Source organism: Tenebrio molitor, chromosome 2 (genome assembly GCF_963966145.1).
Source record: "Tenebrio molitor chromosome 2, icTenMoli1.1, whole genome shotgun sequence".
Taxonomy (NCBI): domain Eukaryota; kingdom Metazoa; phylum Arthropoda; class Insecta; order Coleoptera; family Tenebrionidae; genus Tenebrio; species Tenebrio molitor.
Genome location: NC_091047.1, coordinates 29,215,032 through 29,240,672, shown reverse-complemented (window position 1 = coordinate 29,240,672; position 25,641 = coordinate 29,215,032). Strand labels below are relative to the sequence as shown.

Sequence of the window (25,641 nt, the reverse complement as noted above, 5' to 3'; positions counted from 1 at the left end):
CAAAATATCATTAATTTATTGTTTGTCCATGTAAAAGCAAGAAAATATCAGGTGTTCATTTAAATTTCTGGTCAAAGTTGGCGTTGAAGAGTCGATTGTGAACGCATTACGGATCAGCTTCAGCTGTTTAAATCTTACCGTTGTTTGTGTTTTTATACGAGTGGTGCCTGGTGCGTTTACAATCGACTCTCTCAACGCCAACTTTGACCGGAAATTTAAATGAACACCGATACAAGGAATGTCTCCTATTCAAATACATACATAATATTTTAACAAACATAACAAATGTGAACACATGAGGCAATAACAAGAATGACTTAAGTATTGCATTCGAACTAGCAAAGATCCAGGAAATAACAAAAATTAATGAGTTTTTTTTCACTCCTAATTTGACACCGAATTCCAGCCACTGCTGTGGTCCAAAAGTCAACAGCTAAAATAGAGATATAAATTTAAAAAAAAAGACTTCGTTACTTAAAGTATCTACCTGTCTTAACAAAAATCACTCGACGACGCGAATTTCGGTATTTTCAGATTGTTATCGCTGGTCAACCTGTCCGAATATACGGTGCACAAGGCCTGAAATAATACTAGAAGTGAAAAAGCGATCTTAAAATATAATTAACTAATATCATTCCCTGACCCCATGGCCCATGAGCAATTCGTATAGAACTACAACGAAACACCATCAGTTGACAGCATCTGTGATGTATCCAAAAGTATAGATCTCGGAAGCGAAGTGTATTGAACTGCTGCTGCTGACAACGTTCGAAACTTCTTTCACGTGGGACATGTAGGTCAGAACTAAATCACCCTTGTTGTCGGCGATAAGATTCTGAGATTGTGGATGGCTTAAAGTGAAACAAGAAGGTAAGTGGCAGTTGTTAGAACTTAGAATTTATTATATTCGATTTCGATGCACGCTGACTTGAAAGTACGGCTAGCCGCACTAGACAAAATGACATCTGATTAACATGAGACATTCGTTACTGAATTCCCGTGAGACATTTCTTGAATGACACTTCAAAATCATTTATGTAACACTGTAGTGCATCTCCAATCAGACACTTGAAAGAAATCTCATTTATCTGTTTTTCTTTCAGAAACATAGACAATTCATTGAAAGATTTTTTTAAATCACAAATAAACTGCCGTTTCATCAGATTAATCTCGCTCACCTACTCCTAACTCCCAGACGTGCAACTTCTCGGAAGCTAAGAACAACTGCGCCGACCACTTCTGGACCATATCGATGTCATCAAAGTTCGACATTTCGCCGTACGTTCCTCTATTCACACCTTCAAACTCGTTGTTTACTTTATCCCCCTTTGATGCGCTATTGACTTGCGAAGACTCCATTAATAAGTCCGGACCTGGAAGTCTCGATGGCAACGGTTCGTCCATTAAGTTCCTATTAGTACCGATCAAATCTTCTAAATTGACTTTTTCGTAGCTATCGCCGCTCGCAGGGTCATTTTCGACATCTCCAATCTTAACATTTTTCCTTTTGCTGGCGGTATAATCGTAGATTCAATCGCTGTAGCTGTGTTGCAATTCCGGATCGGAGAGGTCCATTTCTTGTACCCGCCTCAAAATTTAGTCGTCGCTGTGGCAAAACACGGTGCAAGGATTCTCCGAGCGATGTTTCATGTATTCCCGCTGAAAATTGACATTTCCCCATTTACTCTTTACATTTGTACAAATTTGAAATTAATATAATAATTAATAATACATATAAGTTTTTTTGTCACATTCTTGGTGTGGACCACGTCAACAAACAATTTCCTTCTCGCATTCATGTTTTCTGCAGTTGATTATGCAATGCATGTTGCTACAATTTAATAATTAATGATAAAACCTTATTTACAAATTATCACTTCCGCCATTTATCCCTTATATTTTTTTTATTTTATTTGACAATTATTGATTCTGATCGAGCACAGACATTTTCAAAACTGAATTGAGTAAAAAATTTCTTGATCATGCTGTTCAGAAGAGTTGTGTTATCTGTAGTAGTGGGCACACTTATTAAATAATTTTTTTGTCTTGACATGGACATCAATTTAAAATTTTCTGAGACACTAAAACAGTCAAACAATCACTACTCTACTACTTCTACTACCTACACTTAAATAACAGAGTTATGTCACTAACAGTACGTTACAAAATGTATCGCTGGTCCAAATTTATACTAAAATATTCAGGATCTTTGGGTAGGTTCAGTTCGACTCTAATAAAGTTCACATTGCTGCTGTGCTCTTCTGTGACCAAACTTAAAAAACTTGGCACACATGGTGAATCACAACAATGGAATAAGACAAATTCCAAGATATAACGTCTAAAATGCTCTGTCTCTACGTCTGAACTGTTACCTCATCTAATCTACAAGAATGTGTCGGCATATTCATCTTAATAAGCAATACCTCATTTTTTGTAACTAGATCAGTTTCGACACTTGTCTTTTATTTTCAATTTGTTGTGCAAAACTCTAGTTTCCCTGTGGAGTTTCTTAATGTTGTTAAAACGTGTCTACACTTTTTTTTTCATAGTGTCAGAGCAGGTCTTAAGGTAAAGCTGCAATTACTCAAACACTTATTGATTACTGACCATTGAAACGCCTTAGTAAATTGTAAACCCCTTTCTATGTTTACTTATGTCGATAATATCTTAAATGCGGACGTAGTTATCACTGTTTGAATCATTGTGGGCAGTATTTCTATTTAACTTGAGCAGAGACTTGAGGAGTAAACATTCTGGACACAGTGCCAGAGACAGTGCACAGCTACGGTGCACAGTGGCTGTCAAACTGACAGCGATCAGCTGTTCTGGAAGTTGTGTCAGAGGTTGTGTCGGCAACAAATGAAGATATCAGATCATTTCGAATAATTTTTGTTGTCTTATGCAACTTTTGGAAAATAACTCTTCACTAGAGAGTAAATAGTCAACAAAGTCGTTGCATTTCTTTGTTTGCAAATTTTAACTTTAAAAAGTCGGTTGTGGTTGAGGTAACATCATAAAATAGTTAGAGCTCAAGTCAAAACGAAACATGAGCTTAAGCATAGACAAAATAAGAACATATAGAACGCAAACTCCCTATACATTTTTTGGGCACAACAAGGTTGGTAGAACTGACTAATTTGTATAATAGGTTGCCTCGTTGCCATTTAAAGCAATAGTTTGAATTTTTTCCCCCCGCAAAAGTTACTCGTGACGTCACAGTGTACTAAACTTTTACGACAGAGTCTGTCGATCATGTATTAGGTGTTCCCTCGCTAGAATAAAGCCCAAAAAGCCACCCAATAAACTCCACGGAGCTTATAAACCTTGGGTTCTATTCGAACATCCAAAATTTCTGGGTTGATTTTACGTCACGAGTTACTTTCCCCCCCGCCCCCCAATTTTCAACGAGGCAACCTATTATACAAATTAGTCAGTTCTACCAACCTTGGGGCACAAAGCGTTTACCGCCATCTCTTATCCTGGTGACGGTGCAAAATCACAGCCTACTGGATGCGTTTACCTTTCCTTTGATTTTTTATCATTGCAAATTTTCACAACAAATTAAAACGCCAACAATAGGTAATTTCGATATTTTATTTTCAACCGTCTTTGATACAGTTCTGCTTCGTATCCCACCTCCACCCGGCGGCACGGCAATTTTGCCGGAGTACATACACTATTACGGATAATACTATCAAGTAATAGTGCAGTGCTTATCAACATAATTACCGGCGTCTCGCCTCCACATTTTGACTTTTTTGTGTTTTATGTTCTGTGTCAATGTTAAGGAATTTCCTCACGATGTGACATGAGTATAATAATATACCTTTTTGAATTTCAACCACCAATGTGTTCTCTAAGTCCAAAATTTTTAAATTTTTAAAAAGAGATTGCGGTACTATTCCTGTTGCTGAAATTATAAATGGTAAAATCGAAATTTTTTCTAAACACCAAAGATTTCTCATAGCAACGGATAGTTCTAAATATTTATTAATTTTTGTATTATACGTCTGTGTTATATTGTGTGAATTTGGAACAGCTATATCTAAAAGATATGCTTGCTTTTGTTGTTTATTTAAAATTATAATGTCTGGTCTGTTATGCTGAATGTGAATGTCAGTTAAAACTGTGCGATCAAAATATAATTTGTAATTGTCATTTTCTAAACAACTTTCTGGTTTATAAATGTAATGTGGTTGTGTATCCTTTAATAAATTAAATTTAACTGCTAAATTCATGTGTATAATTTTTGCGAATATATCATGACGTTTTTTATATTCGCTTTGAGCCAAAACGGTGCAAGAAGAAATGATGTGTTCAATGGTTTCCTCTTCAGTTCCGCAAATCCTACATTTATCGATGATCGATTGTAAACCGCATATGTGTTTTTTATAATTTCTTGTATTTATAACACGATCTTGTATTGCAAATATAAAACCCTCAGTCTCAGGATGAATATTTGATTTTTTAAGCCATGCATGAGAAGCTTGAATATTAATTTCTGGCTGTTCTAGCTCTTTAAAATATCTCCCATGTAAAGCCTTTTGTTTTATATTTGCTATAGTGTCAGGTATATTTGGCTCAACAATATCTGAAATTACATTATCACTTAAATTTAAAGGTGTGTAACCTTTATCCGCTGAAACCAAAGCATTAAAAAAAGTGTTATCACGAGCTCTATTGAGAAAATAATTTTTTAGTGAAGCAATTTGATTGTGTTGTAGAATTTCTAGATTTGAAAAACCCCTACCACCATTTTCGCGTGGTAAATTAAATCTTTCAATAGCAGATTTGGGGTGATGTTTACAAAATTTTGTAAAGAGAACTCTAGTTTGAATATTTATATTCTGTAAATTAGTTTTGGACCATTTTATAACACCAAAAGAATAAGTCAACAATGGAACAGCATATGTATTAACTGCTTATATATTCTAAATTTTCGTAATGACCACGACATATTGATTGCGTTTTACACTTATCAATACCAAAACTCATGCCAATATCATTTGAGAAATTTTCAGTTATTGTTAGTAAAGATAAAATGTGATTCTTTTTAGATGCATAAAGTTTTATGTCATCCATATAAAGAAGGTGATTTAATTTGGATAGTGTGGTATTATTAACTCTAATATTGAAACCATATCCAGTGCTATTTAATAGATTTGTCAAAGGATTGATGGCTAGACAAAACCATAAAGGACTTAAAGAATCTCCTTGATAAATTCCCCGTTTAATTTGAATAGGCTCGGATTTTAATTTAGTATTGTTTATTGTTATATTTTTTTAAATATTATTCCTAAATGATATCGTTCTCGAATCCTACCATTTAAAATTAAATTTTACCCCTTAATGTAAGTGTGGTTAAATGAATTATTTTACCAATAATTTCATCTTCAATTTTATTTAAAAAAAAAATTAATATTAGGTACTTATGTTTGAATTACCGTTGAAATTTTGCTTTTAATATTATCGGCCGAAGTTATGTTACCTACTCAATATAATTTTGAAAATATTATGAATCTTATTAACATTTTTTACAAACTCTAAAAAACTCATACTTGCCACTTTCTGCTAAATTTTAGTATAAATCCAAAAATCCTTCCAATGTTTTCATTCAATTTTTTTTTATGGACGAAAGTGCTGTTTTTTTAATCAAAAAAATTTTCCACAGTAGGTACATATTGCGTAAGTGTAGGACCGCTTCCTGCCAAAATTGTGTGTGCCCCGGATTTTTGTAAACTCCACAAGCAAGAGGTTTCTCGCAACGTGGGCGAAATGTCCCTCCCTCCAAAAAAGTTATTGTTTTTGCAGTTCCCAATTCTTCATCACTTAGGTTTGTTCTACCTGTTAGTTAAAATGTATATTAGATTATTAACAACAATGTTATTAGAAATTACCACAGTTAACTAATAGCGTGATAGTTGAATTAATCATGATTATGACGACTCAAAACTTGAGTTGCATAGGACATCTTTTGGATCTTTTCTGCAAGTCCGTAATTTTGTGGAGGGCTCTTAATTCGCCCCACGCTGAATCATAAAGATAAACCTTCACTATATGGTCCAATTTCACACTTAAAATTTCTTCGTTTACTTCCCAAACCAAATCTTTTGTTATCCTATAATTTCTAATTCCTTTAATAAGATGAGGTGTATCAAATAATGGTGTAATCTCTTGGTCTTGAAGTATTATTTTTCTTTCAATTTGTTGATTGTTTTCTATATAAATTTTGCTTGATTCTGTCAACAACAAATTTAGCAATCTTATTTGTGAACGTGACACAGCCTCATTTTGAATTACAAGATAGTGACATAAAGATTGACACTGCTTTGACTGATTTTTAGATTATTGAGATTACTTTGATTTTAAAGTTTTGACTTTTTAAAACATTTGCGCCCTCTTGCGGTGTGGTGAGGGTGCGCTAAACGATTTTCCAAAAATTTATTAGGGACTTTTCATTCTATAGTATTTTATTTTCTCTATGAGCTTAAGGATGCGCGCTCGCTGACAGGGGCGTATCATACAGTCGTCAGTTTAAGGGCAAAACTTAACCAAAACTCAATTTTCTTCACCTGATGAAAGAAATTCTACACCGAGGTCATCTACTTTTGTTGTAAAATCTCTAATAGAATAATAAAAACTATTTTCATCTTCATAACATTCCTCCAACACCCTCTATAGCGTAAACAAAAGAAAATTTTTGACTCCGCCACTGTCATATACGTAAGCTGGATTCAACTGACCTACATTCGTCTTCTGCGTAAACCACGTGATGTCATGTTTCGTTTTGACTTTACCTCTATTTGTACTACAGGCGGACGACGCTACAGATATTTTCATATTTGATGGCGGAAACAAAAGACTGAGAAATGTCACAAATTTGTATTGTCAGTGTCAAATTTCTCAAAGACGTTCGTGATTTCGATAGAAATGCAGCAAATTGGCAATAAGAAAGTTATTCATCGTCGAACTAGAGAAATAATTTGTAATACGTTTGATTATATGAGAATAACTTTTCCTTTTGAACCACTGACAAAAATTAGTTTCCTTAGAATTTATTTTTTCAGTCTATTTAGTGTAGTGGCCCAGTTTAAAATTTTAATTTTAATTCCCGGTACCGCCACGAGAGCGCGTCAAATGTGAAGGTACTAGCGGCTAAACTAGGAACTAAGGGATGGGGTTGGCAATCCTGGGGAGTTGGCAACGCTCAGAGCGGAAATATAGCGGGGGTGAAACGGGCTCTCGCGCGGTTAGTTGAAGGGGGTAGGTCACTTTTGTTTGGTTTTTCGAAACGAACACACCGTACGAAGAGCGATCCATATTCCAAAAATTTGTATAGTGGCGGCCGGGGAAAATGAGAATGACTTAAATCACTCTGGGCTGTATTCAAATAAAACTGTAATGGTTATCATTATAAAGATTTTCGATAGGGCCAAATTTTTGCCTGTCACCACCTGCAAACAAAACCCTTCTTAAATCGTTCCTTCTAAGAACACAGGTATTCAAAAAAATCGGTCCCTGTCGTAAATCTTTATAATGATAACCATTACAGATTTATTTAAATACAGCCCAAAGTAATTTAAGTCATTCCCATTTTCCCCGGCCGCCACTATAAGTTAAATCTAAATCAATTACACTACCGTCCCAAGTAGATATTTTGTGTCCCCTTGAAGAAGCCGACGTTTTAATCCACCTGGGTAATTTATCCCACGTTCGTTGCCTTTTTTTTGTTTTTTGTTTTTTTTTTGGGACCAGGACCACGTGGTAAGGGTATGTTGTAGATTTCATTTTGTTGCATGCTATTTCTTTGAAAAGCACCCATTTGTTAATTTTAAGCGTTATCCCTAAGTTTCTCCCGGGAGGTTCATTATTTCGACAATCTGTTACTTTCGAAAATTAGGAGCCGTCGTCCGAACCGCGTGCATTCATTTTGTTTATTCTTTTACTAACATTTCCTAACGGCACTCGACTCGCCATTTTTTTGTTTAACATTGCCAGCGATTATTGTATTCGTTATTTATGTTGCTTACTGAATACTGATATTTGCGCCATTTAAAGTGTTTTTATTTTATCGTTATTTAACTTTGCGCTTTGTTCTCTTTTATTTGATCATTGTTTAATGTTGCGTTTGGTTTTGCTTATTTCTATCATTGTTTAATGTTGGGCTTTGTTTTGTTGAATTTGCTCATCGTTTAATGCTACGCTTCGTTCGATTGAATTAAACTCGGGTTTTCTTTGTGTTGTTGCTAGCACCGCTAGATTTCGGAAGAGTTAAAGTAAAATATTGTAAGTGCACCTCTATGAGAGTTAGGTGACAATCAGGAAGTCGTGGGGTTGTCTAGTAAATTTCTGTGGAGGCCACGGTTAAGTTATGGGCGGACCTAAGTCCTGCTCGATGCGGCTCTGGGATGCTGACGTAAAACCTCCGTCGCGGTTCTAGAGATCTTAGGTTTTTGTCGGTAAACGGTTGGTTGGGGAAGGCGGATCAAGCTCTGCTCGAAGCGGCTCTGGGATGCTCATCGTACAACCCCGAGGCGCTCTGTCACTCTTTCTTGGTCGGTGAAATAGCCCGACGTTCATTACTAACCCGAGTATCTAGAAACGGTCTCAAGCCGATTCAGATTATTATTCTGAGTCCCCTCGTGGCCGAGAATTTGTTACCTCCAACTCTAGGCTCCCGTCAGCGTACCTTGACCGCGTAGTTACTAATTAAACTTGGAATTGTCATAACTAATTGTAAAATATGAGTAATACCTGGGATACGGTTTTGGAGAGGGTTTTTATCCGTCCCTGTCTGTGATAACTGCATTATGAATTTGTTACTTGTGTTTTTTTTTTTCAACCTTTAACTTGTCATTTTTGTTGTCATTTATCCGTTGTGTTTGTTTTAAATGTTGCTGTATTAATATTGTTGTTTGTTTTTTGTAATGGCCTCAGCTAGTTAATTTTCTTTACTTTGTTATACTTGACCCCTGTTAATTTTGGATTTATTTCATTTGTTCGCCGAAAACCAACGTTATCACAGGCATTTTTCAATAAAAGGTATTTTGCATCCCTCACATGTGTGTTTTATTTGCGGCACTCTTCCAACTGGAACCCTCACCATTTGCATTCCGAACCTTTTCCGCCAAAAGAAAAACACAACGTAGGGCTCCTCCGCTTCGACGATCACGACCATATTTGTTACCGTTTTGCGCAGGTTCGAATAGTCTTTAAAAATCCCAGCTCAGATATGAATTTTTTGAGGATACCGAGTTCTAGTAGGAATATTCACTCGAGGGTTTTCTTGAGCCCAATATCGCGTGTTTTGAACATTTGGTTCGTTATTTAGTGTAAAAGTAGATTCGTCTGTGAAGCAAATTGTCGACAGAAAGCGACGATCATTACCACGCTCCTGTATTTCATAACAGGTTTCACTCTTACTTTCTTCTTCAACAGCAAAAATCCGTTGATGACACTGTGTCTTGTAAGGATGATATTTGTCCTTCCTGAGGATATTCAGTATCCGCGATTTACATAAACTTACTTCAAGAGAAATTTCTCTTAATCTGTATACCATTTTACCAAAATTCGCTGACTTAACCCAACAAATTACTAAATTTTTTGACAAATGCTGTCCAATTTGAAAATCATGGCATGTCATATTTCAAAACCGCCAAGTTTTAAATTAGTATTTTAAAATAAAAATAGCACCTTTAATTTTGTTTAATTTAATCTTATTATTAGTATCATTTCAAGGGCAATAATTTTTTTGCGCGATTGCACTCTATTTGGTTGTTTACCACGTCTGTTTCCAAGACGGTAAGCTATGTTTACCCGTTGCTAACGATAAACTCCACAGTAAGTAATTTTTGGTGTTTTAGAACGGTAAGTAAATTTATTCAAAATTAATCAATTATTATAATAATTTTTATGTAGACAGAAGTTGAAGAAAAGAAGTCGGGGCACTTTCTGGAAACTCTTGTAGTCGACCTTTCTTGGCACTGGAATGAAATAACATTAGCGGACTTGCCCCAACATTAGCATTGTCAAAATTGTCATACCTCGAATTTTCCTTGTCTTCTTGATTACACATTGACGTTTCGGAAATTCTCTATTTATGTAGACAGAAGTTGAAGACAAGATGTTAGCACTTTCTGGAAACTCACACGGCTCTTGTAGTCGACCTTCCTTGCCGCTGCAATTAAATAACATTAGGGAACTTGCCGCGACATTAGCATTATCAAAATTTTCATACCCTGAACATTGCTTGTCTTCTTGATTACACATTGAGGTCGTTGCTTTCGGAAATTCTCTATTTATGTGGGCAGAAGTTGAAGACAAGATGTTAGCACTTCCTGGAAACTCACACAGCTCTTGTAGTTGGCCTTCCTTGCCACTGTAATGAAATAACATTAGCGAACTTGGCGCGACATTAGTATAGTCAAAATTGTCATACCTCCAATTTTCCTTGTCTTTTTGATTACACATCGAGGTCGTTGGTTTGGGAAACTCTATTTATATGGGCAGAAGTTGAAGACAAGATGTTAGCACTTTTTGGAAACTCGTACGGCTCTTGTAATCGGCTTTCCTTGCCGCTGTAATGAAATAATATTAGCGAACTTGCCGCGACATTAAAAATTTTCATACCCCAAATTTTCCTTGTCTTCTTAATTACACGTTGAGGTTTGAGGTCGTTAGTTTCAAAAATTCTTTATTTGTGACGCACCCCACATTCAAAGTTTCTTCTACAACATCCACTTCGTTTTCGGAATCACTAATGTCACTCATTTTACTGCTTGTTTTTCAACACAACTGGCGATATTTGCGCACAAAAACTGCAATGGCGGTAGTTGTTTGCAGATTGCCTTGGAAACGCGATACAAAAATCGACATTGTGGCAACACGATGTGAAGGGTATAAACACGTATCGCATTGGGCCTATTCTAGATGTGAATGTTTTGTAATAAATATTCAATCGCGCAAAAAATCTCATAAGCATCACGAACGTTACTGACAATGTACCGATCTCAGACAATTTTGGAGTCGTCGCAAGCTCCTCCTCCAAACAATTGTGTTCGATCGGTACATTGTCATTACCGTTCTTTATACTTAATATACTATTTCTGCTCTAACGTGAACACCAGCAAACAGTAAACCTCTCTGAACGCAAATTCTGAAATAAGTTTGGAAAAAAATGTGGAGTATCCTTGACACAAAAGAATTCTGCGTAAATGACTTTTGGAGGTGAAATCAAAAGGTTGGAAATTACCCTATATCCTTGTATTTTCAACGCGTATGAATAAGGAAAATTTGTCCGAATTTGTTCATTTCATTAGCAACCATGGTTCCAGCAACTCCACAATAACGTCGTAGGTGCAAGCCACGGCCTCCTAGATTCATAAGCGACTCGTCTCTTATCCGGCCTGCCGCATTCGTAGTTCTAAGCATTATTTTTGTTTTATAGGGTGCGCCACATTACGGGGCTTATGTGTTGTACTGGTTGCCTGCCTTGCAGGAAATTATTGTTTTATAGACGTGTTTGCAACATGATAGTTTTAACGCACACATACACCTGCTAGTTACTAAAAAGGGCAAAATGCAGATTGTTTGTCCCTCCTGGAATGAACTGCTCATAGCCGTAAATCTTCATTATTATCTATAATGTTTAACCTTCCCAAAACCCATTGCAAGTGAAGAAGCTAAAATTCCAATTTCTCATTCCCAAACTATACTAGACCCACAAATTGATCATTTGGGGTAACTTAGCCTTCCTCTATCTTAGTAATAAATTAATTCCAGTAAAGGGATTTTCTTTTTCGAATTTGAATCTTGTAAATGTGACAATCAATAATCACATCCATGGACTGCCTCCGTTATTTTCATAATTAAGTAGCCACATAAAAAAGCTGTTGCCGCCGTCTCAATTTGAAAATTGGTACTTGGCAAATAAGTAAAGGAAGACAATTTTTCTACTTTTTCCAGAGAACTATCTTGCAAGGTGACTGAAATATTTACAATGGTCCTTAAATTTTGGAATCTTGGTAACATTTTACTACTTGCATATTCTGCGGCACTCATGATATTACCAGTATGATCTCTCAGTCCTATCTTCTATGCCGCATTTAAAGTGATATCATTGGGTAGATTATGATAAGAAATGTTAACTTTATGTCGTGAACTAATACAACATTTTTTCTTTGTTTGTGGCATTTTTTAAACTTTCGACTGCACTTAGTTTTTCAAATTGACAATTTATTATATAAAATGTCATTATTCATACGTATTTTTAGTTGCATATACTAATATATGGGTCACATTAAAGTCGCTAGATGGACATACTATACGGGGAATTTTCAAAAACAGACATTTATCGAATGCGACAGGCCGGATAAGAGACGAGTCTCTTATAAATCAAGGAGGCCGTGGTGCAAGCACACTGTTTTATAAATGTTTCTATGGAAATGATCGAGAGGAGTAAAGCGAGAGTAAGGGTACGTTTGTGACTGCCGGGGTGCCGGGCACCTTTGAGTATTATTGTTGCTAAACTACCAAGATAATCAGGTAATCACCTTTAACTCAGCAGCGTACTAGGAATTTTGACCAAATTTTCAATCATTTGTATCTCGAAAACGAAAAAACTTTTATAAGAATTTTTTTTTGTCTATGACTTCTTCCCATCATCACCAATTACCGTGTTTTTTTCCAACCTTATTTTAGAATCACCCTGTATACAGGGTCTATCAGAACTGGCGGACCAAAATAATACGGTGAATTCATCATCTTCTGGGAATAATAGGAAAAATATTGAAAAAAATCTATCTTAAATAGTGATTAGGAAAGAAGCAATTTAAACTGACTAATCCTGTTGTTGATGTTAAGTTACCTATAAATTAGTTTTCCTGCTTTATTTGTAACTATTGTTGTGCAATGACGGACGTTTTTAGGTTATAGTATTTTTTAGATTTCTGCTAGGATGTTCCCCTATGGGGAAATCGAACTGCGTACTCTTGAGCAGCAACTGTAGCACTCTCATCAGTTCATCACACTGTCCATATAAGACAAGCATATCAAAATATTCTGAAGAAGTAAACATTAAGCGTTTTTAATGACTTTTGTAATTGTCAGAAATAATTTATTATATTATATTGGTGGACTGGGAATTCGCCGCATTTCCGATATTTGCCTCCCTGCTTTCCTATCTTCAGTTCATGGTGTTAAAAAGCTTGTTTCTCAATTACTAAATTCAAAGGATAATGAGCTTATTATTCACCATTATGATGAAGCTTTAGCAGTCTGGGATGTAGAAAATGAGAACGAAAGACCAACAATTCCACATTTTCAGAAGAATTGGGATAATATCAATATCAAAAGAATAATTGACAATGACTTAATCTTTAATTCATCTAGGGACTTGGCTCGTTTTAAGGCTTTACAATGCAGAGAATCAGGATCTTGGTTACATGCAATACCTTCTCCTAATATTGGTACTCTTTTAGATAACACTTCCTTCCAAGTTTGTATTGGTTTAAGATTGGGTTGTAATCTTTGTACACCTCATATTTGCAAATGCAATGCGAAAGTTGATGAAATTGGTATTCACGGTCTAAGTTGTTCCAAAAGCAGTGGTAGATTTTCAAGACACACTGAAATTAATTCTATTATCAACCGGTCTTTGACTTCTATTCATGTTAATTCAACTTTAGAACCAAACGGACTATCTCGTGATGACGGAAAACGCCCTGATGGGATGACTTTAGTACCGTGGAATAAAGGTCAACCTTTGGTTTGGGACGTTACTGTCGTAGATACACTTGCAGACAGTTACGTATTGAAAACATCTGAAGTCTCAGGTTTTGCCGCTGAAATGGCTTGCAAACGCAAACATAACAAATATAGTTCAATTATTTCGTCAAACTACATATTTAAAGGTTTAGCCTTTGAAACCTTAGGCCCTTGGTGCAAAGAAACAATAGATTTCATTAATGTCATCGGAGACCGACTTATCGCGGAATCAGGGGATTCAAAATCTAAGAAATTCCTTTTTGAGAGGATTTCCCTTGCCATTCAACGTGGAAACGCTGCAAGCATTCGGGGTACTTTTCCAGATTCCGCATTATTATCGGAAATTTTCGCATTGTAAATTAAAAATGTTATTTTATGTTAAATTTTAATAAATATAGTTTCACTTATTAAAAAAAAAAATTTATTATGACATAATCAATTATTATATCTTTGCAACAATCAAATTTGTTTCGATAGTTACTAATATAATTTTTTAAGGTAATTTTATATCTACACGCGATTGGTCAATTAACAACGTTCTTATTTTAAAATCCAATGAGGATGGATTTTTTAAAATATTTTTCCTATTATTCACCGATTAGTATTCAGTAAGTTTGTTAACGACTATAATAATTAGTGGTTGTAAGTTGATCTAATTATACTCATATCTACCGCAACAGTAGGTAACTTAAAAAAAGAGACGTATAAACGTTTGACGTGATAATATATTCAGAAACCGCAATTTCCCCAAAGTTAGTCACAAATATTAAAACCTACGTTAAGATATGATCGCGTCAAAGGAAAAACTTCCGTGAATAATGTATTTAAGTAAATTTGATTTCAATAAGTAGCAATAGTATATTATAAGCAATTAACCGAGTTAAACATATTTATTCAGATTCAAAACATATATTTTAAGCTTTAATGTTGGCTGTTGTGTGCAAATTCAAGATCAGTATGTCGATTACTAAATGTAGTATAGTTACACTTGTTTTGATGGTTGAAGTAGCAAACAGTGATAAATTTCTAAGTAAGTTTTGTATTTATTTTTAAATAGTAGGTTAAGTAAGTAACTAGCAGGTATACTAGACTAGCACGTCGACTAAGGTACTAGATCAACACACTACGTATAGAGGTACCGCCATTCCATTCCTCGCGAGAGTGGATTGTAAGATAAAGATATCAAATGCAAATTTCACAAGTGGAATAAGGAAGACAATAGTTTTGGGGATTTTTTTAATGAAATAATGGCATTACTACAATGTCAAAAATATGTTAGGTTATGTCGCCCATTATTAATCAAAATTTTTTAACTGAAATGTTTTACTGGTTGCAGATATCTTTATAATTAAAATTTACAAAAACATCACTAATAAAACCCAAACAAGTTACCAAAGTTTTAATCGTTTAAAAATACAATATCAAAATATATTTTGAACTGCTCTTCTCATTCCCATACTTTTATGTAAAGGGTGTTTTTTTAAATTTGGCGTCGAAGTAGGCGTTGGAGAGTCGATTGAGAGCGCACCACTCGTGTAAAAACGTAAGATTTGAACGTTGTCTGCGCTGATTTTCTCTACTTCTAGTCTGTGCAATAGAGCAAGGTCGTACGCCGGCCGAACTAAAAACGCTATGAGATGGCGCTATAAACTGAGGAATTGTAGGTCTCTGCAAAATTTCGACCCATCGCTTGTAGATAGATATTATTTTTTTCGGTCAAAATTATTCATGAAAACTGTTTTTACTGAGATGTTCTGCCATGAACTTTGATTTCTGACATTTTTGACGCGTTTATTTGACGTTTAATGTTAACAGCGAATTTGACACCTGTGGTGAAAACGACAAACCTCAATTTACAGTTTTCTGTAAGTCCCAGACCCACAGCGCCTCTAGTCTCACTAAAAACGTATTGCACAGACTATAATGAGATCAGCGCAGACAACGGATTTGAACAGCTGATCCGTGATCCGTAACCTGTGTAGTGCGTTCACAATCGACAGTTCAATGCCTACTTCGACGCCAAATTTAAAAAAACACCCGTTAGATACTTACACAGCAGATTTGTAGTTCACGGTTGGAGCACGAACTCACAGACAGTCTCAATTTTTTTAGCCACTGTTCCCTCCGTACTCTGTTTTTGACTTTAATATTAAATTGCTTGTTACTGTATATAAGTATATGTAACGAGTGTCTTACCGTTTGGAACATAAAACAATTTAAATCCATTTTTTCTAGAACTTGAACAGCCGCTAACACAACACTTGTTACTGACCATGTTAAAGTATTAAAATAAACGCAAGTAATTGAACCAAGTTAAAAGATGTAACGAGAACAAAGAAATAAATGACAATACTTCAACACAAACGAAAACTGTAACGAAATAATAAGTTAGATGAATCTTGAACGAGGATTATTAAATATGCAGCAGAATAATGACACTAGTTTTTGTCAAATTACGTCAAATCATTTTTAGATTGTGTTTTTTTTATCCCCAGTTTGAGTAGATTGTGCGACAAGGACAGACAAAAAAATCACTGATGGCGGTACCTCTATACGTAGTGTGTTGATCTAGTTACCTTAACGTCGACAGGAAAAAACTGCCCACTATCGTAAATCTTCATTATTATAATCTTTAGGTAGCTCGGTGGCCGCATGGCTGTCGGAGAAAGTACTCCGAGGTCGCGGTCCCGATGCTAGTGGGTTCGAATCCCACCGAAGGGGGAGGATTTTTTCAAAGGAAGGAACCTCCGCCGGGCCATGGATGTGTATGTATGTCTCCTCGGGGCTGACGGTAGGGTGGTGGAAGGAAGAATCAACACTCTTTCGGCCACCACCGCGGGGTCAGCACGGGTTCGAGTCCCGTCGGGAAAGGCGCCCATGGGTGTATAAATGTTGTTGTGTATGTCTGTGAATGTGAGGTGGAATGGGCGTGGGTGGCTGGGGAAAGTGCCCCGGAGCCCCGTCGCATCACCTAAAAAGAAAGGATAATGAATTGAAAAACGGCCGACCGAAAGGTACCGTAAAAGCCGTATGGCAAAAACGGGAATGGCAAATTTAAAAAAAAAAAAAAAAAATCTTTACAACCTACCCTAAACCCATTGCAAGTGAAGAAGCTAAAGTTCCAATTTCTCGTTTCCAAACTATTTATAATTTATTATCAGTCACCATAAAATCACCAATTTATTGTAGTTTAAACTCTAACTAACTAACTAACTTCAAAGAGTATCCGATAGTGTAAAACTGAAAACTGTGACAAATTTGATTAGACTGTAGCATTAGTAGAGGTATGTAGGTACCTAAGATAGGGAATTCTAATTGTTGAGAAAAATCGGATTATTGTAGAAATAAGAAAACTTATGTGATTTAGATATGATTTATTGGTTTGTTGTTACATATAAAAACGCATCTAAAACGTATTTAAAACAACTCACTTCCAGTGAAAATGAAATTTTATATTTAGTCATTTATTTCTGCTAAAAAGTACAACAGGTAGTTGTGAAAAAAATTTATTTTTATTTTAACTTGTAGTAATTTTCTTAGCTTAGCTCTATTTCTGAGCTATACAACGGAAACGAATACATACGTTAAGTCACAATAAAATATTTATCCAACACCTGTTTATTATGAAGTTATAATAATTCCGATTTTGAATATATTATGAAGTCTATGAAACACTAGTGGTCTTATGAACCTATAATTAAACTGTTTTATAATTAATGAGTTTCGAAAGAATTGAACAGTTTATTGAACATCAAAAAGAATACCAACTGTTAGCTATTATATATAGTTGGTACAAGTGGTCAGATTACACTGTACTCAAGCACATTTTTACATATTTGTAGATGATTCGTGTACGTTGCAACCGTCTGGATCTCCAGGAGTTTGCAAACTTGTGAGCGACTGTAAATACGCTGTTGAACAAATACGTAAATATCGTCATTACCCACAAAAATGTGGACTTCAAGACCACGAATCAATTGTTTGCTGCCCAAATAAGAATGAAGGATGGAAAGTGCGAAAACCAGGTGAAATGAGTAAGAAAAGTATGTAACAAACTTTTAATGGAAATATCAAGTACTCACCTACCAACATGTTGTTCGTTTTAAGAGTGTAAAGAATATTCCAAGTACGTTAATGATATTATAAGACCACCAATTCTGAAGAGGAACGAATGTGATCACAAAGTTGATCCACTCATTATTGGAGGAGAATTGGCTAATATAAGAGAATTTCCTCATATGGTAAAAGCACAAATTGATCTTTTTTACTTTGTTTTATACGTACATTATAGGCAGCTATAGGATATAAAAATAATTCTGACAAAGTACGTTGGCTTTGTGGAGGAACAATTCTAAGTGAACAATATATTCTAACAGCAGCACATTGCTTGCACGACAAAAACTAGTAAGTAAAAATTATTTTATATAATACACAGGATAAGTAAACACCAGTTACAATAATTAGCATTAATATCACACAAATCGCAACAAAACAAAAGTTTTCTCTAACTCTACTTCTTGAAAAACAGTTCCCACAGTAATTTTATATTAAGATGTTTGTTTCAAATATCAATTTCTCTTCACTTATCGTCTTGTATCAGTTTTGGAAACTCTTATTCTCCACATCTTCTTTCCATTTCAGAAGAATTTCAAATTTCAAATAAAAAGTGTAGTTTTCGAGATTTAGAAATTTTCAAATCAATAATATGAAAGCACAAGTTTTTCATAATCTAGTCGCTATTATTTTTTAACGAGTTGTCACAAGACATGCCATCGGTATATTTTATTTAATACAAATAGTAATAGGTATTTGTGTACTTAAGACTTCGTATTTGTAAATACTAATTTACGAACACAGAACCTGCGTTAACGAATAATGCAGTAGAATAGTTGCATTTTAATTTGTCGAGATAATAATTGTCCTTCAGTTTTTTACACTTAGTCGTCATAAAAATCCTTTGACTTTGTGTTTCACTGTTGGAAAAGACGTTATTGTGTCATATGTTTTCGAAACCATTTTTTATACATTTTGCCCAAACAGTTTGAATATTATCTAATATATAAAATTCTCGTGTCACAGTTTTAGTTATCATACTCCTCCGAAATGGCTTGACCGATTTTGATGAAATTTTATATGTATATTCAGTAGGTCTGAGAATAGGTTGTTATCTATTTTTTATACCCCTAAGTGATAAGGGTGGTCCACCCCAAAAAAAAATTTTTTATTTTGTGGACAAAATTGTTTTATTTTAATTTTTTTAAGACGTGGCATTAAAAAATACTTACAACCCTAAATTTTCACCCTTCTACCATCAACCCCTATTTTTTAATAGCGATGTTAGTAATTCAATAATTTTCAACACCGGTCGATAACTTGATCGTTCAGTTAATTCAGTGATTTCATATAACCTCAAAAGTACTCGACATGTGTCACGAGCTCACACCAATGATTTTTATTGTGTTACACAGTGTCGGATTTGTCTCCGCCCCGATTAGCAGAAGAACTATTAAAACATCGAATAACTAACGAAAAAAAATTTATGAAGAAAATTCATTTTGTAAGGTTATGTCATCTGTCATTGTGCGCGCATTGACAATTTGAACTTAATTGAGTTTTAACGTCAGCTGAGTTTTGACACCAAGTGTGATCAATGGTAATCAACACGTATTACTCTTGCCTATTTTTGCATTGTACAGGGTGTGACAACATAACTTCCTTATTTGAAATGCGCGCCATTCAGACTGTAACGGGGCGGGAGTGGTCTCATTCGGAAGCCGTGGTCCCGTGGTTTTAAAGATTTGTTCCCTATCTCTGTCAGCTGCCATCATGCGTTGTCAGGAGAGAGCACTATTTGAAAAAAGCGGAAATGCCGCGTAAATGCGCACTGCCATAAAGTGGTACTAAATGCAGAGCGCACCATGTGGAAAGATCCCAGCAGTGTCACTAACGCTTGCGCGTAGTTTGAGAAGAGTCATAAAGTGGTACCAGAGAGTGGCCGACTGATACCGCATCTAAAGCATTGACGGTATAGGGCTATAGGGAATGCTCCCTCCTGTTAATACTACCTCCATGGTTGGAAGAGTGGAGATGGAGACCCTGCGTTTGCCGTCGTGGTCTACTTTTCAAACTGATATTCTGTGATCGCAAACCTTCCGAAATCGCTTCAATGTTGGGTCGTGTCCCGAACCAGAAATCAATTGTTACATGGGTCACTACGTTCAGACAAACCGGGAGTGCGACAAGACGAAGAACTGGAGTTTCACTTCAATAAGGGGCAATTTGTAGTAGAGAACTCGCTCGCCAGATTTGGCCCCTTGCGATTTTGTTTATGGGTTTTTTTGAAATCTCGCGTTTATATCAACCATCTAAGGACCGTACAAGACCTGAAGGCCAACATCCGTGCAGAAATTGCACATCACGTGACGTGAATACGAATGAATAATCTCCGTCGGAGGGCGTGGTGCTTAGCATTAAATTAAGGTACAGTTGGTTGCAAAAAAAAACGGGAACTGTCAGAATAAAATTGACACATTTTTACAATTTTTTCATAGTGTGAGTTACGAGAGATAGGTTAGAATTAGAGTCAAAATTCAGACATTTTTAGAAATTATTTGATAGGTATTGTCGAGTAGACAATTAATTGACAAATGGACAAAACCGAATTTACATTAGAAAAATTTTCGTTTCCCGTTTTTTTTTGCAACCAACTGTATTAAATTTGTTTGTGTATGCATTAAATCATTAAATTTCAATTCATTTCAATTATTCATTTTATCTTAATAAAAAAACTTAATTTAATTCACCTAATAAGTTAACACATTTATTGATTCTGAGGCGGTACGAAGTTCGCCGGGTCAGCTAGTAAGTTTATATATTTCAGTGGAGAACCCAAATACGTACAAATTGGTACAACGAATCTCTTCGACAAATCCTCTCATAGACAAAGATTGAATATTTTGAAGCTTATACCACATCCGCAGTATATTTATCCTAGTAACTACCATGACATAGCACTAATCAAATTGGAAAAACCTGCTAAAATGAACTCGTACGCAAGACCCGCATGCCTTTATTCAAAACCAGAAATATCATTTGAAAGAGCAATCGCGACTGGATGGGGTGATGTGACACTTGATGGCGGTGTATCAAACGGAGACCTACGCAAAGTAACACTGAAGCTGGTTGATAATGATTCATGCAATTCGTCATATAAATACTATATTTCAAAGAAACTTAAGAATGGAATTGTGAAGTATATCCAACTATGTGCTGGTTCAAACAGTGAAAACAAAATTGAAGATACTTGTTTGGTAAGGCAATAATTATTTATTATCAAATGTATATAGACTTTGACTTTTCTAAACAAATATAACTAATGTATTTATAATAATTATAATAGATGGACAAATGGACAAGATGTCGACGGACAAATAAAACTGGGACACTTAAAATTTAATCTGTGTAAATCAGACTATTGAATTGTCAATATATTTGTTAATGTCTATATAATACGTCATACCAAAGTTAATCTATTTGTGATAAAGCCGTAAATAAACGATGCAAATTTGTAAATTTTGACTTATGTGATTGTCATTATCTCCCAGTTTTATTTGTCAATCGACTGTACCATCTAATAATCTAACGGAAATTAACATTAACCGAAGTACCTACTTGTATAAATAATTTTCAGTGGTAAATACTAGAAGTTTTAGGATCAAAATATATCAAATTAATTTGTAATCGAGTCATCCATGGATTTGAATACGCATGTCTTTTGTGGTTGGTACGTCGTGATCTAACCTATGTTTCAAGCTGTGTTTATTGGAGCGTGGAGTTCAAGTTACGACATACGATTTCGGATTCATGGATAACGCGATTATACATTAATTTAATCGCACTTTATTAGTTGCATTTAATCAACAAACTTCTTCATCTATACGGTTTACTTTTATAGGGTGACTCTGGAGGACCTTTGCAGATACATCACGTTGACGATGGAATGTATTGTATGTATGATATAATTGGAGTAACATCATTTGGAAAGTCATGTTTTGGTGAATCAGGAGTCTATACCAGAGTTTCTAATTACATTAAATGGATAGAAGATATTGTGTGGCCAAGTATATATAAATTTTCAACTAGTCATTTAATGGTCACTAAGATTTAACAAAAATAATTCATTATTTATAATGGCAAGATAACAACATACAGAAAAAACAGGATTCTTTATATAATCTGATTGCACGTTTTAAAAACGAATACATAAATAGACTAGGTACAATTTGTAAATGTCGCATATTATTATAATTTCCCCTGTGAATATTGTAAATAAAAAATATATGTATTTATGAAAAATAATTTCAATTTAATTCAGCTACCACCTGTCGAATACCTGCCACAGTAGTTAAAGTACCCATTACCTCAAGTCGAGAGGCAGGGGAGGTAACAGAAATTACCAGTACAGTAGCACATAATGAAATTTCCCCACCGCCACGCCAGGAAAAGGAATTGAACGTGTGTTTTAATCTCATGTAGAGATGCAATAAAATCATTAGGTATAAATATTAGTTGTTATTTAAATTAAATTCCCCTATTTCCATCCTACACGATACGCCATTGGATTCACGCGCAGGAAAAGGCCACGCCTCTTGATGACGTACATGTTCTTCTGAAATAATTCTACCTCTAAAGTATGTTGCAACACTTAAATGATTTGTGCGTGTTATTGCCATCGAGTATACCAACGCTGAACATGATTGAAACCAGAGTAACTGCAAACCCCAAACCACAACAAAGGAAGGAGGTAGAAGAACTTCCCATTAACATAAAGAGTGGAAGATTTTCAGAAGCGGAGGATAAACCGATTACAGATAATTGGAACAAGTTCGGGAGTGTTAAATTCATTTTGAACATTCCAACATTAAATCGGCAACAGGAGAAAAAGAAATTAAATACAAAGCCCACATGCCCGCTTTTTCAGAATTTAGTTCAAATGAAAACTTTAAATTCCTCCTTTACAATTTTCATGATTTTTTCGACGAAATCCTTGGCCTCCGAGACGTATTAGAACTAAAATTATCCATAGATTTAACAAACAACTGACTAATTAGCGATTTTCTAATCATACCAACTGCAGAACGGTTACAGTATCGAATCTTAAATTTGTAAGAAAAAAAATACATGAGGCAGAGGTAAGAATCCATTGTTCGCTTATTATGCTACCACTAAACGAAAATACGCAGTAGACCCTGAATCAGCGTACAGAGCTGCTTGCCAAGGAAACTGAACTAAACCTGTTAGATCGCCATTGATAATTCTAGAATCTATCAGACATACCATTTTAGATTAAATGATTTTGATGAAAAAAAACTTTACCTATGTCCTTTGCTGGTACCTTTTTCAATGAACTTTTCGGCAAGGGCGTAGCCCACACTAGCACAAAGCATAGAATAAAAGTCGCAATATGTTTCATTTTGGAACTGATGCAGGCTTGCTTGCTGCTGGTGTTTTATACCTTTGTTGCAAGTGGGTGATGTCATATTTTTTGCGATAAACAATAATAGTAGATTACATACCGAGGTGGAAAATGTTTCATTCCTATCGAGAGCTAAGATAGTTTACCAAGGCGTAGCCGAGGTGAATTAAGGCTCGAGACAGGAAGAAAACACCTTCCCACCGAGGTTTGTATACTATTTTATTCGGAATCATTACATTTAATTTTTTAGCAAATAACCAATTAATTTGATGCAATTTCATTTCTACCGTTTTTCGACAATTCGTGTACGCCACTGGAAAAACGTCATAACAGGGCGGAAAGTGGCCTATTACTGACCAAGAGAGGGAAGTAAAGATAAAAAGGAATGGTTAACTTTCCGCCCTCGTATAAAGTTAGGAATGTGTATATTACAATACGATTCCGAATAAATAAATAAGTCATACACTCAAAATTTTAGAAATATCTAATATCTAATAGAAATATCTAATATATTATCATATGATAATATCATCAATTTGATTCACAAATATGTATATGATTGGTATATGAAGAGAATGAAACAAACTGATGAAGAGTGATTAACATTTTGTAAAATTTTTAAAAATCTCCAAAAGTATGTACCTACAGCGTTGTTGTTAGGGAGCGGATTTTATGCAAAATGCATATCGCTTATTTTCAATAATTAAGCAGTTTCCTTCATTTTTCAGACGAATGGCACCAAAAGTGATCATTTGAAGTTAATAAAATTTTGCATATTTTGCATATTCAATTGAATAATGCATATTTTGATTTTTCGTGCATATTTTGCCTTTTTATGCATATTCTAGCATATTTTAGTATATTTCAAATTTATTCACGGGATCTGTTTTAGTAAAAAGCAAACGTGCGTTTTCGTCTTGCTACAAATCTGAATCATAAGTAAAAACCTGTTTAGGACCCCAACATCTAGCGGCCACACGGAAATGTCGACACAAATCCTACAATAAACAATTTATGCATCGGCATTTTTTGATCATCCACTTCCACTTTTAATTGCTGGAAAAAAATTTCGCAATTCATGAACAAAATGTTCTTGTACAAAATTTGAGCTTTCATTCGAAAACAATCATCTGAACAAGAAGTTTAGATTTGAAGTTTTTCTAACGTTAAACTGCCGAAAGTGAAAAACAATTTGGTTACGGTGTGGATCAAAGATATAAACGAGCTCCCTATGGGCGACGAAAGGGTGTTTTGTACAGCATGTGGAAAAATGGTAAGTTACCTACGTTACGTTATTGTTTGTTGTGGTTTTCATAAAAATTTAAAATTATAATGAAGTCATATTAATTCAATTAGTGTTGATTATTGTTTGGTGTTTGAATATTTTAATTTAAGCTTTTCATATGAAAAGTTCTAAATGTAATACATATTACGAAATTAATTTGATTTAGAATCTTAATTTTTTGAATGTTTAAATTTTTTTAGATCATAATATGAGAACGAAAATTTCAAATCACGCAGCACATAATGGAAATTAGAAACCTTGAAGAAAACCAAACTTTCTCAGTTACTGTTACGAGAATCGTTAGTTGGGGAACCTCTAGAAAAAATGAACAAGAAGAATTCAATATTCCTTATGTAATCCTCTTGTCAAAGCCAATATTCCGCTAAAAAAACTTCAAAATCCTAGTTTTAAGTTATTCGATATACTTGCATATTTTGGATTAATAGTGTATTTCAAAGATTCGAGTGCATATTTCAAAGGATTTGACTGCATATTTATGCGCATATTTTGACATTTTATACTGCATAAAATCCGCTCTCTAGTTATTGTAAATGTTTCTAACATCATAGGTGTACTAACTCCGCATAATCGAGTAGTTCTGTGGCATACTTCTTTCTGCTATTTTAGGTTTCGCAAGTAACGATAAAATCGAATGTCTCTGATAAAAATTCAAACTAAATGTTTAAAAGCTGCAACTTCGTTTGCATACTTGAAAATTGTGACCTGCAAGATGGATTTAATTAATTTTATAAATGCCATTTTAAACTACAATTTTCTTTAGCTACGCTTTACACGCTTAATCTACTACCGCTCTTGGCAAGCAAAAAGATCTAAGTATGTACAGTTAATTTCAAAATTATAGAGTACACCTAATTTTCTACAGTGTGAATTGCACTTACATTTTTTGTCAATGATCAATGTCAATTTGGACAAACAAAATGCCAAATCTAACCGAAAACGCGAAAATGCTCATTCTTTCCAAATTATGTTGTCAAACTCACCTAACCTATATAAAAAATATGACGCTCAAATTTCAAAAAGGCATGTTTACATGTGGAAAAAAACTGTAATAAATCGACTTCTTGATTTTTGGGGTGTACTCGATAATTTTGAAATT

The 25,641-nt window shown here is 34.8% G+C and overlaps 1 protein-coding gene and 2 long non-coding RNA genes across 5 annotated transcripts; 1 reads left to right on the top strand and 2 right to left on the bottom strand.

The window, feature by feature from the left end:
• LOC138123511 (uncharacterized) lies at positions 1 to 2,819 on the bottom strand. 3 transcript variants are annotated; one of them, XR_011156820.1, is made up of 4 exons: positions 2,424 to 2,819; positions 1,179 to 1,659; positions 488 to 851; positions 1 to 433 (listed from the first exon to the last, which is right to left on the bottom strand). It is a non-coding gene; the product is annotated as an uncharacterized lncRNA (long non-coding RNA). The 3 variants fall into 3 exon arrangements; XR_011156821.1 differs by having other exon boundaries at positions 2,608 to 2,818; XR_011156822.1 differs by lacking the exon at positions 2,424 to 2,819 and adding an exon at positions 2,127 to 2,385.
• Positions 2,820 to 9,855: 7,036 nt separating this feature from the next.
• LOC138124414 (uncharacterized) lies at positions 9,856 to 10,772 on the bottom strand. The gene is made up of 5 exons (XR_011157136.1): positions 10,630 to 10,772; positions 10,439 to 10,577; positions 10,238 to 10,378; positions 10,044 to 10,177; positions 9,856 to 9,983 (listed from the first exon to the last, which is right to left on the bottom strand). It is a non-coding gene; the product is annotated as an uncharacterized lncRNA (long non-coding RNA).
• A 3,607-nt stretch (positions 10,773 to 14,379) lies between these two features.
• On the top strand, positions 14,380 to 22,293 carry LOC138123228 (serine protease snake-like). Its single transcript, XM_069037832.1, has 6 exons — positions 14,380 to 14,794; positions 17,607 to 17,807; positions 17,872 to 18,005; positions 18,056 to 18,168; positions 20,645 to 21,074; positions 21,719 to 22,293. Exons 1-6 carry the CDS (start codon positions 14,689 to 14,691, stop codon positions 21,929 to 21,931), a joined length of 1,197 nt encoding a protein of 398 aa, XP_068893933.1. The 5' UTR covers positions 14,380 to 14,688; the 3' UTR covers positions 21,932 to 22,293.
• Positions 22,294 to 25,641: the final 3,348 nt, after the last annotated feature.

Coding starts and splice junctions, on each gene's coding strand:
- LOC138123228 (XM_069037832.1), top strand. CDS start 14,689: ATGTTGGCTGTTGTGTGCAAATTCAAGATCAGTATGTCGATTACTAAA. Junction 17,808..17,871: donor AGGTGAAATGAGTAAGAAAA/GTATGTAACAAA, acceptor GTTCGTTTTAAG/AGTGTAAAGAATATTCCAAG. Junction 21,075..21,718: donor AAATTGAAGATACTTGTTTG/GTAAGGCAATAA, acceptor TTACTTTTATAG/GGTGACTCTGGAGGACCTTT.